The 12,430-nt window shown below is 33.2% G+C and overlaps 2 protein-coding genes across 4 annotated transcripts; both read left to right on the top strand.

Annotated features, from left to right (window-relative positions):
• Positions 1-2,056: 2,056 nt before the first annotated feature.
• Positions 2,057-6,845, top strand: LOC133875409 (uncharacterized). Of its 3 annotated transcripts, none has more exons than XR_009901451.1 (2): positions 2,057-2,339; positions 2,447-2,891. XR_009901451.1 is itself a non-coding variant. In XM_062313537.1 (2 exons), exons 1-2 carry the CDS (start codon positions 2,243-2,245, stop codon positions 6,650-6,652), a joined length of 345 nt encoding a protein of 114 aa, XP_062169521.1. In that variant the 5' UTR covers positions 2,082-2,242; the 3' UTR covers positions 6,653-6,845. The 3 variants fall into 3 exon arrangements, 2 of the variants coding, with proteins under 2 accessions (XP_062169521.1, XP_062169520.1); XM_062313537.1 differs by lacking the exon at positions 2,447-2,891 and adding an exon at positions 6,405-6,845 and having other exon boundaries at positions 2,082-2,339; XM_062313536.1 differs by lacking the exons at positions 2,057-2,339; positions 2,447-2,891 and adding exons at positions 6,040-6,289; positions 6,405-6,845.
• Positions 6,846-11,426: 4,581 nt separating this feature from the next.
• Positions 11,427-12,196, top strand: LOC133876567 (uncharacterized). Its single transcript, XM_062314873.1, has 2 exons — positions 11,427-11,637; positions 11,737-12,196. Exons 1-2 carry the CDS (start codon positions 11,493-11,495, stop codon positions 11,949-11,951), a joined length of 360 nt encoding a protein of 119 aa, XP_062170857.1. The 5' UTR covers positions 11,427-11,492; the 3' UTR covers positions 11,952-12,196.
• The last annotated feature ends 234 nt before the right edge of the window (positions 12,197-12,430 follow it).

Raw genomic sequence — 12,430 nt, 5'->3', positions numbered from 1 at the left:
TCGTTTTCGTCGTCGGTGACGGAGATGAAAGCGTCGAACTCCACTCCAGGCCGAATTTTTTTGGGTCACCCACCGGTGCTTTTTCTCTCCTTTTGAACTCTCTTAGAACTCTATGTTGGCCGGATTTTAATTTTGGGTTGGATTTTTTTGGTTGAATTTCATGGGGGAGGAAGGCGAATGGAAATTGTTTTTGTTTGTTATTTTTTTTTGGGTTGAATCTCTATGCCGGTTATATTGATTTTTTGGGTTGAATCTCTATGCCGGTTATTGTTTTTCGTCTCCGGGGAACGGAAATCCACTCCGAACGTTGACGGAGAAGGAAAATCCGCTCCGAATCTCGACGATGAGTTGGACCCGAAGATCGGGCGCAGATCTTGCCGGAGATCCAGTGAGATATAGTGATATACGTACGTATACGTATATCGTATACGATCGATATTAGGAAGACAAGAAAAAAAAATTTTGGTTTTCGGCGACGTGGGTTAGGGGTAGGTGGCAAAAAATACTTATTTATTTTTATTTTTTTGGTTGTTTTTTTTTTTTTTTAAAAAAATAAAAATAAAAAAGCATTTAGCCATGTGGGTTTCCCACGTGGCTAAATGCCGCTTGGCTAAATAACCACGTATATGAAAAGCCACGTGGCTAATTGGCATTTAGCGACATCCTAATTAGCTACGCGGAACCCATGTGGTTAATTGCATGTGGTGAACCATTAGCCACATGGATGTGGCACATCCATATGTGACTAATTGCAGGTGGCTGGCACATCCACATGACTAACTGCAAGTAACTAAAAAACACATTTAATTTTTTTTGTAGTGAGATCACACCCCTAAATTAACTATGGTGTCATTTACAGAGAAGTGGGTCGTTTTTCACCAAAGCAGAATAACAATATTGACTTAATTCGGAATAGGACAAGAGGCAAAACATTGAGAATTCCTACGAAAACGACTTATATCTCCTCATCTCCATTCAGATCGCTGTTAAATCAGCAAACTCAAGAGTTTTAATTCGAGATAATATTAAATTACTATTTATTTCAAAAGCTTAAACTAATAAAAATAGATGAATTTAATAATTTAATTTATATTTAAATAACCATAAAAAAAAGTTTTTCCATTTTTATTTCAATTCAATCTGTTATGATCACATGGAGAGGACATGAACATAAGCTGATAAGCGTTTAAGGTGCCTCTAGGGCCAATCCTATGAGAGGAGCCACCTGCTACCGACAAGTAAATCAAGACTAATCTATAACCAGAACTGTTGAATAATATATTTTTTTTAAAAAAAAAAACACTGTTAATAATTTTTTTATTTAATTCTGTGCATGCCTTTATAGGCAAGACAAGAGTTATATATATATATATATATATATATGTGTGTGTGTGTGTGTGTGTGTGTGTGTGTGTGTGGGGTGGGGCAACCCGTTGAGAACTTGTCTTATTTTATGCAACTATCACTTTGCCCATCCTCTAGTAGTCGCATGTCTTGTAGTGAAAGCGTGTTCCTAAGTGGTACCAACACCACCTCCAACAAAAGTCAAAAGTGTTGAATCCATTATGAGATATGATTTTAGAAATTTGATTGTAATTTTCTAAAATCCATATTTGATTGCATTTAAATTTGACTTGATTCAAAAGGCAAAAGTGCTAGAATACGTTATGAGATTTGATTTTAGAAATTTGATTGTAATCTCCTAAAATCATATTTAATTGTATTCGAATTTGATTTCATTTAAAATAGATCTATTATTTTGTATTCTTTTTACTTTCCTATAAATTAAGGCAATTTATATTGTAAATTTTATCAAGTGAATAAGAGCAAAATATAGTAGCGCGCTCTTAAGATTTTATCTTACGGAGATAATAGACTCAACCCGTAAGATTTATTGTCTATATTTTTATTTATTCCCTTATTTTATATTTATTTGTTATTTCTTCAAAAATAAGTATGCCCTCAAAGTCAAGCTTGTAGAATTTTAAACCATGTGGCCAGTTGTTGTTCTACCTAACCAAAGATAAAAATAATATGACTTATATAAAAAAAAGATAAAAATAATATGCATAAAAAGAGGAGGCCGGGCTAGCTTAAGGCTTACGCCTCTCCGTCGACTAAGACTCTACGTGCCTGGCCTTAACATCTTTCTCCAAACTCTCACCGTCCTAGTGCTCATAACAAAGGTGAACTGACCGCCGGCCGGCCGGCTTCTACAAGCTTGTGTTTGCAGGTTTACAGGATGAGTTGTTTTCCGGCAAAGGTGATGGCAACAGTAATAGTAGCAGTATTCCTTCTTGTGGGTGATATTCCAGCAACTTCTGCATCACTTCCTTACGGTAACAATAGTTCTCTAAAAGTCCTTCTATATATATATGACCCCTTTTTCTAATTATACATATATGAAGGTCGGCCTTGACTCTATGGTCTTTCTTTGGCCTGAAAGGTGGTCGAAAGAGATTATGGCTTGATGGCTCGACGAAGATAGTACCAAGATTGCAAGGCAGCTTTGAAGGTCTGAGCGTTAGTAGTAAGAAAATAGTTTCCTTCCGGAGCCTACGAGCAGGAGGTATAAAGTTGCCACCTTCACCCGTCCATAACCCACGAAAATCTTGGGATCTGCCTGCACCTCCGCCTCAGATTCTATGATTATATATGTTTCTGACTTTGTTCTCTGGATGTGATTCCCAAAAGGAAAGTCATGTTCAAACTTGGCGACTCAAAAACAAGCCAATTTCTTTCTTTCTTTCTTCTTCTTCTCTCTTTTTTTTTTTTTTTTTTTTTTTTTGGAGGTGCTTTGTTAAAATATTAACGAGGCAATTTGAGGTGTTTCAGTCTATGTAATTTACGTACTTGATTGATTTAGATATGTGCATGATGGTCTTTTTCTACCTAGCTTATACATTATTCATCCAAACGAACGTACGCAACGAAGGGATCTGAAAAGCCCATGATGTACATTTTTTTCATTCTGCACTAATTAAACCCACAAGAAAAAAATAAATGATCTCTATCATCAATCCCTAATCTTAAAAAAAATAAAATAAATAAATACATTTCACATCCCCGTGAAGACCTCAACACAAAAGCTTCCTGCTAGTCAATAACGCATCCCTCATCTCCAACCAAATGACAAAAGCTTGCATAGTAATAAAAAAAGAAAACCAAATCAAAGACCACAAATCCACGATTTGTTACTTAACACGAATAGCATCCCAAGTATATATGTAAACAAGAAGACACCATGTTTTGAAACAAACTAGCGTGGAATATCTTTATCACCAAAAGAAACCAAACTCAGCTTACTATGAATATTTACAATTTGATCAGAACGAGTAGTGTAACGCCCTGCCCCGTCTTGTACAAAAAGACGTAAGTGAAAATTTCGATTTTCACGTGACATTACAACTCATCAGAGTTATAAATTGGCAGCGGAATATATTTTGTTTTATCAATGACGCGTCAAAGCTAACTGAAATTACTTCTAAATAAATAATATAACTTGATGTACTAGCGTGGAATATCTTTATCACCAAAAGAAACCAAACTCAGCTTACTATGAATATTTACAATTTGATCAGAACGAGTAGTGTAACGCCCTGCCCCGTCTTGTACAAAAAGACGTAAGTGAAAATTTCGATTTTCACGTGACATTACAACTCATCAGAGTTATAAATTGGCAGCGGAATATATTTTGTTTTATCAATGACACGTCAAAGCTAACTGAAATTACTTCTAAATAAATAATATAACTTGATGTTCTTACATAATAAATACACTTTAAAAATAGTAACATATATGCCATAGACGACACTACTATAAAATACCAACCAAACTGTAATAAATATTACAACACTAAATAAAATGAGTCTGACACATAAATGAAAGATAGACTAAGCAGGGTAATTTATCACATCCAAGAGTTTACAAAATGAGAGGCAACCTAGCTTCAAAAGACCGCCACTAGGATTCATCTAAGCATCTGGATAGTTTTAATACTCTTCATCCTCAAATCCTGTATAAGTAAATAATACAGAGAGAGATAATAATACAAAAATACCTAAGTGAGTTCACTGCTTCCAATAATATATATATATATATATATATATATAAAGCAATGGCATGATAGTTTTATATGCAGATTTTTGATTATATTTTTGTAGCACTCATCTCGTAATAGATCCTATGGTCCGTATTAGCGTGTTAATTGGGATCCTACGGTCCCCCTTTTACGAGTTACTTGGGATCCTACAACCACTTGGAGCCTATGGTCCAGTGTCATCTCACAAAGTTTTATTAATCTTTTATTAGAATCCTACAGTTCCAACATAACTAAAATCCTATGGTTTCAGTGACTTATTTATTATTTTTTTACTGGAATCCTACGGTTCCAGCGTAACTGAAATCATACGGTTTCAGTGGCTTGTTAATCAGTTTAGTTAAAAATAGTAAATATGCAAATTCACATGCACTACCCAAGAAATAAAACAGTAAACACAATATCAAAGAAAGGTCCACCAGCATCACCATCGATAAGTATAAAGATAATTACAGTCTTCTGCTTCCAAAAAAGTATCTACACAATTGTTGATAAAAGCTTCTAGAAAAATAGCTAAAATTACACCCATGCTGTAACACACGAAACAGAGAATTTTTTTGTTTTCCTTTTAAAAAAGATGCAACCCATGCCATGAGAGCAACAAAGAGTTTTTTTCTCTTTGCTTGCTTCATTCTTATTTGATTTTCTTTTCCCTTTCATTAACATCATAAAGTCAAATCTCAAAATTCGCGCACCAAATAAGAATTAAATTCTAATTTCAAAAATCGAACACCTAAACGGACAATCGTTTTTTCCTCTTTCTGTTTTGTACTTCAAAAAAAGGAAAAAGAAAAAGAAAAAAGGTGACTCTAGGGCCAATCCTATGAGGAGCCACCTGCCACCCACAAGTAAATCAAGAAAAATCTATAACTAGAACTGTTTAATAATTTTTTATTTAATTCTGTGTATGCCTTTATAGGCAAGAGTTACATATATGTAATATGTATACATGTGGTGGGAACTTGACTTATTTTATGCAACTGTCACTTTCCGTGTCTAATATTTACTGTTCTTATGTATACTGTACCATAATGGTGGTTGCTACTGTAGATTGGTTGACATGCATGTGAATCTAACGCCCGGCATTGAGTATAAGTGCTTCATATCAATTTAAATGCTTAAGGGTCGGTTTATGTTTGCGATTTTAAAAAGTGCGATTTAAAAATAGCGATTTCAAAAAGTGATTTTTAAAAATGCAGTTAAGCGTTTGGCAAAATCACAGTTTGGCTTTTAAAATCGCAGTTTAACCTCTTAAAATACTGCGTTTTCAAAAAAGCATCATATTGCTTGCGATTTGAATGAACACTTTTCTGCATTTTCAAATCGCAATTTTTTAAAAACGCAATTTTCAAACGGTTCATTTTCTACGATTTGGTTTAAAATTACACTTTTTCTCTACGAAATTGCAATCTCAAACGCACCCTAACACTATTTACTCACGTGTCATGCACCAACTCCTCTAGTAGTTGCATGTCTTGTAGTGAAAGCGCGTCCCTAAGTAGTAGCACCACCACTTTCAACAAAAAGTCATAAAAGTGTTCGAATACGTTATTATGAGATTTGATTTTAGAAATTTGATTGTAATTTCCTAATTAAAATCATATTTGATTGTATTTAAATTTGATTTGATTTAATCTTGACCTACCATTTTATATTTTCTCTATCTTCTTATAAATTAAGACATTTTATAGTGTAAATTCCGTCTAAAGAATAAGTGTAAATGTAGTAGCCTTAAGGATTTTATCTTATGAACGTAGTTCATAAACCGAACTACGTAAGATTATTGTCTCTATTTTCATTCATTCCGTTATTTTATTTATTTGTTATTTCTTAAAAAATAAGTATACCCTCAAAGTCAAGCTCTTGTAGAATTTTAAACCATGTGGCCAGTTGTTCTTCTACCTGGCCAAAGATAAAAATAATATGCATAAAAAGAGGAGGGCTTGAGGCTTACGCCTCTCCGTCTGAGACTCAACATAAGTTCCCGGCCTTCACATCTCTCTCCAAACTCTCACCGTCCTAGTGCTCATAACAAAGGTGAATTGACCGCTGACTGGCTTCTACATGCGAGCTTGTGTTTTCAGGTTTACAGGATGAGTTGTTTTCCGGCGAAGGTGATGGCAACAGTAATAGTAGCAGTATACCTTCTTGTGGGTGATATTCCAGCAACTTCTGCATCACTTCCTTACGGTAATTAACAAGTTTTCTAAAAGTCCATATATATGAGTCAATGTGACCCCTTTTTCTAATTATATATATATATCAAGGCTAACCTTGACTCTATGATCTTTCTTTGGCCTGAAAGGTGGTCGGAAGAGTTTATGGCTTGATGGCTCGACGAAGACAGTACCAAGATTGCAAGGCAGCTTTGAAGGTCTGAACGTTAGTAATAAGAAAATAGTTTCCTTTAGGAGCCTACGAGTAGGAGGTATATGGTTGCCACCTCCACCAGTCCGAAACAAGTCGCTTAAGCCCAGGTATAGTCCCAAGCCCCCGCACACCCCCGAGCCCGCACCTCCGCCGCAGCCCCCTCCGCCGCCTCAGATTCTATAATAATCTACGTTTCTGACTTTATTCTCTGGATGTGATTCCCAAAAGGAAAGTCATGTTCAAACTTGGTGGCTAAAAAACAAGGCAATTTCCTTTAATTTTTGTTCGTTTGTTTTGTTTTTAAGGAATGCATAAATATGTGTTGTAATAGATAATGTGTATTTTTATTAGTCAATCGGACTTTCTTCATTTTGAATCCTCTGTCTCTCTTGATGTCTTACTGTTTGGTTGCCAAGAAAATGCAGGAAAGGAAAATAATTTTTTTTTATTTTTTTATTTTTAAAAGTCTTTCATTTCCTTTTCTCAAGTTACCCCGATGCAACAACTTTGCTTACTTAAGGTTTTTTTTTTTTTTTTTTTTAAATTTTTTATATGAATGAGAAACTTTCATTAACAAAACAACTGAACACTTTACAAAGAAAAGCTATACAAACAAATTTTATAACCAACAAAATACTGTACCCTATGCAAAATTAAAATAAAATCTCATCTATACTCCCAGCATTACAAAGAATTATATATGATGACACGATGCCCATACTTATCATAGAGTACCCCATCCGGGTGCTAAACATCAAATCAGAAATGTATATCCTGACCAGTACCAACAGAAAAGAAAAGAAAATATGTGCATGGCATCACCTCTAAGCTTTAACAACTTCCTCCAATTCAAAGAGCAAATATGAAGAATACGAACTTGTCAAAAGGTCCTCCAACTTACTCCAAGTTTTCTTTCTTTGTAATTTTGTAGAGATGGAAGCAACCGAAGAATCCAAGATCGAGTCAAAGTTCAATTTATCTCTTCTTTTCCTTTAGTTTCTCGTGAACCAAACGGGGTACTTTAAGCTAGGATTTATGATTCATTATATATATATATATATATATATATATATATATATATATATATATATATATATCATTAATTTTTTATTCTTGCTAGATAGTTCTCCATGACAGTACTATATGCACAATAAAGTCTTAGAGATCCTTTGACAATGCTTTTAGAATGTATTTTTTTGCTTTTTTATTGTGATGTGATATAAAAGTGAAAGTAATTTTAAATATTTTGTGAGTTATGAGTAATTTATTAATGTTTTTGCTTTTCTTTTTTTTTTTCTTTTTTTTTTTGAAAAACAAAAACAAAAACCAACCCTAAAAGGCGTGCATTGTCAAACGAGCAAATCAATCTTTGGAGGTATATATACCCTCGAAAAATTGGATTTTGATTGGCTCCAGATTTGATGTGATTGCTTTACTTGTGTGTCAGTTAGGGTTTATCTGTATAAGTACCCAATTGAATTCTACCTGTTTATATGAATTGGAAATGAATTAAACCATCATATATAGTTATTTGTTATTGCCTCTTCGAATAATGCTAATAATTCCGCTTTTAATTAGTCCAAGTTTTTGAGATATAAACTGGTATCTTGTCCTCTGCTCCTGAATTTGATGTTATAAAATTGATTATCATTCTAGCTGACTGTAGTTGATATACTCATATATACTAATGCAAACTGGTGAAATCGACCATCTTTTTTTTTGATTAATCGACTGGGGTTGTGAACTTATAAACCGAGGTTATCTATATTTAAATACATATATTTTGTGGTTATTGAAAGGGAAGTTCCTAAATTTGTTAGAGAAGATAGAGAGAATAGTTGTTCATTTGAGGATCTGGGAATCTGAAAGAGCGATGGAGTAGCACTGCTCCATTGGTAAGAGCAACTCCAATTAACAGAGTAGTTAAAGAGCCCATTTTTTAGAATTAAGATCCCCTCAAATTCTTTGTCCGAATTTGATAGAATTCGGGCAGGTAGTTGTGAGTGAGCATTTATGGGATCCACTCGACCAAATAAAAGTTGGGCTGCCCAACTGCTTATCCGGTCAGGTGGATTTCATAAATGCTTACTCACAACTACCTGCCCGAATTCTATCAAATTCGGGTAAAGAATTTGAGGGGATCCTGATCCACACAGTGTTCAATTTTTCTTTCTTTTTATTTATTTAATTTTTATATTATTATTATTTCTGTTTCATCTTCTCTTTCTCTCGATCGCTGGGCCTCCAACAGCCAAGCAACTAGCCATGGCCGCCCCCCAAAACACTCCATCTCCCTCCACGCTACGTTCTTTCTCTCTCTCCTTAAAAAACGAGTCTCTAGCTCTCACAATAATCGGCCATAACCCACCAAGCCAACCCCCAAACAATAACTGACGAGGAGATCGAGCGTTGTGGAAGGTGGGCTGGTCTCGGTTGTGGGAACTCAGTAGCAGCCAATAGCCATTGATCGAGGACCACGTATTCCTGGATATGAGCACGTTCTTTTTAATTTGTTGTCATTCATGAATTTTTGACGGTTTCAAAGCTGGTAATTGCCTTTTTTTAGGCCAAATTTCTTATGGGTATTGCAATAAAAGACCAATTTCAATGTGGTAATTAGCTTTTTAGGGTTTTATTTCTTGTCGGGATTTCATTAATTGGCTTTGTCGGGGCGTTGGTGGTGTTGTTAATTTGTGAGGAGATGGCCGTATGGGCCTATGGGGTTGATTTTTATGCGTTGATATTGGGTAACAGATTGTACTATTATTTAATTAAAATAGAGCATAAAATAGAAAATGTGATAGAGTATGTATAAAAAAATAATAACTAAAATAGAAATGTGTACTTTCTCGGTAGTTATTTTGGTTATTACTGCTGAAAATGCTCCGCTCCAACATAGACGGTATGTTTATTTTTTTTTTTCTTGAATGGTAAATAAAAGGCTTATTTTTGGTTATTTAGGTTAGCTTCGTGTTTGTTCAACCATATGTCAATTCGTAAACATAAACGGGATACATTTTGTAATCTAGAGCCTTTCCTTTTTTTTTTTTTTTTTTTGATACCATGCGATTTGATTTGAGTCGCTCACATGATCTTTTATATTGACTTATTATGATCTCAGATATACAAAATACAAGGATAATTTCATCTCTGCTGGGTTTCATACTTGTTTGGAATCCGAGCTATCTGTAATAAAATTGTGTACGAAAATGGTATATATGAAATGCGATGATTGGAAACTGGCCTTTAGTTTTATGTACCGTTGATTATGAATTTTATATGTATTCACATCTGAAAAAAAAATATATGTTTCATGAGAATGGTACAATATATGCGTGAATGGATTAATTATGTCAAAGAATTGCATGTAAACATTTTGTAATGAGGAGTTGTGTTTCTCACGGCAAATTAAGAACAACTTTATTTATAATTTTTTATTTTTCATCGCTTTAAATTTTTAAAGTACACAAATTTTAAAAAGTGTTAATTTTTTATATTCATTTTTTCATTTTTTTTTTTCAATTTCAACCATCAAATTTCTAAAATATCCCTCATTTTTTTAGGGAAAAAAGGAAAAAAAAAATTGTTAAGATTTAAGTATTGGTAAGAATTTAACGAAATTTACAAAAAATACCCATGTATAAATCTTTAAAAAAATTTATCTATTATTTTTTTTTTAAATAAACACGAGTATTTTGAAAATTTTGATAGGATTTAACAGAAAAATTCTGATGAATGGTTGAATTTAAAAAATAGATGCTATAAATTGACAATTTTTTAAAGGTTAAATACATTTTTTCAATAAATTGACCCTTTATAAATAATTTTTTTACCTGCAAATTATAAACCAATGAGAAAGAGGATAACGATCCCCAAATGATAATGATAACGATAACAATAACTACTGGGTATTGTAATTTGATATTGAAAGCACAATATCATCGTGATTGATAGTGATAGCAGTAGCTATACTGTGAAATGCAAAAAATAAAAAAATCTATTATAGCGGTATACTGTAAAGGGAGCAAGCACAATTGCTCTTGGAATTAGAAAAAAGATTTCAAAGAATCTTTCTTGAGACAGGAAGGAAGTTTAATTTGTTTATGAAAGAAATTAAAGAGAAAACTAATTATTATCATTATTATTTTTTTCTAAAAAGCTGATGAATTTTCCTTCTGACAGAAAGTATAACTTTTTGGTCACAAGACTAACTTGCTGATTTATTGATTTAATGTTCAAGAATTCAAGTTAGCCTATCACCTAGTCAGTTAAAGATTGTCATATATATATATATATATATGGTAATTAGTATTGTTTTAACAGTGTATGATAGCCACATAAATTAATAATTTAATATTGAAAAATAAATTCAGTAACTGAGAAAATAACAAATAGGGAAGACAAAGACTCTAATTATCCTAAATAAAAAAAAATAAAGAAATAATTCTGAAAGACTGATATTTAATTGATACTTCAAAACTTTATTGTTCTATTGAGTAATGAAACGTACCCTTATATAGACTAAAATATGCCTTTAATTTAACAAGAAAAATGAAAAACTAAACAAATCTTAATAGGAAAAGAAAAACATAATCCCAATAAAAAGAACAAAAAAATAAAAATCAATCCATATTGAAATTAAAAAAGAAAAAAGAAAAAAAAGAAGGTAAAAGGCACATGCATAAACGATAATAATTCGCCTATATTACTTAATTACTTAGCCGCAAACTCAACATTTCACTTGTAAATATTGTTTTACAATTTAGACTGCTGCCCCATAAAGTAAAGATGAACCTGCAAAGGACTAATTAAATCTTTTTGATATATATGCTGTTAACCACCAAATTAATTCTTTCTTTGAATAGTCATAGCTGTTGTGAGATTCCATTCCTATCAACGCCAGCTACATTTTACATTATTGCAAGCTCTTTAATTCTTGGAATAATCTTGTGGTGTCTGCTTCTCGTCATCACGTGGTAAGATATATATCTTGTGGTGTCTGCTTCTCGTCATCACGAATAATATGCATAAAAGCAGGAGGGCTTTGTATTTTCAGCTTTACAGGATGAGTTGTTTTCCAGCAAAGGTGATCATGGCAACACTAGTAGCACTATTCCTTCTTGTGGGTGGAATACATATTCCACCAACTTCTGCACCACTTCCTAACGGTAACAATAGTTTTCTATATATGACCCCTTTTTGATCTATATATATATATATATATATATGAAGGTCCTTGACTATATGATCTTTCTTTGGCATGAAAGGTGGTCGGAAGAGTTTATCGCTTGATGGCGCTAGCTCCACAAAGACAATACCAAGATCAGAAGACAGTTCTGAAGGTCTAAACATTACTAGAAAGAAAATAGTTTTCTCCCGGAGCCTACGAGGAGGAGGTTCATTGCCGCCACCTACACCTATCCGAAGCCGGACACGTAGCTTTTATCCCATGCTCGCACCTCCGCCGCCTTATATTCTATGATAATCTACGTTTCTGAATTTGCTCTCTGGATGTGATTCCCAAAAGGAAAGTCATGTTCAAACTTGGTGGCTCACAAACAAGCCAATTTCCATCGTTATGTGTTTTTTTTTTTTTTTTTTTTCCTTTATCTTTTTGAGGTGCTTGTTAAAATATTAACGAGGGAATTGTAATTCATCGAGACGAACTGAACGAAGGGCTCTGAAAAGGAATGCGCAAATATGATTTGTAATTGGTATTTTTATTAGTCAATTGGACTTTCTTGTGCAGGGTAGGGGTTTAAGACCCCCTCCCAAAAAAAAAAAAAAAAAAAAGAAAGAAAGAAAGAAAAAGAAGAAGACAAAATGGAAAACTATGAATCGAAGGAAATAAAAAGAAAAATTAGTATAATTAGATACAAAGTTATGTGAAAAACGCTTTTCTTTTCTTTTTTTTTTCTTTTTTTTTTTTAAAAAAAAAAGAGTTAAAAAATCTGATTTAAA

The sequence above is a fragment of the Alnus glutinosa genome, chromosome 8, assembly GCF_958979055.1.
Source record: "Alnus glutinosa chromosome 8, dhAlnGlut1.1, whole genome shotgun sequence".
In the NCBI taxonomy this organism is placed as follows: Eukaryota; Viridiplantae; Streptophyta; class Magnoliopsida; order Fagales; family Betulaceae; genus Alnus; species Alnus glutinosa.
Note: the sequence above shows the minus strand (reverse complement) of the source record. Positions and strands in the feature narration are given on the sequence as shown.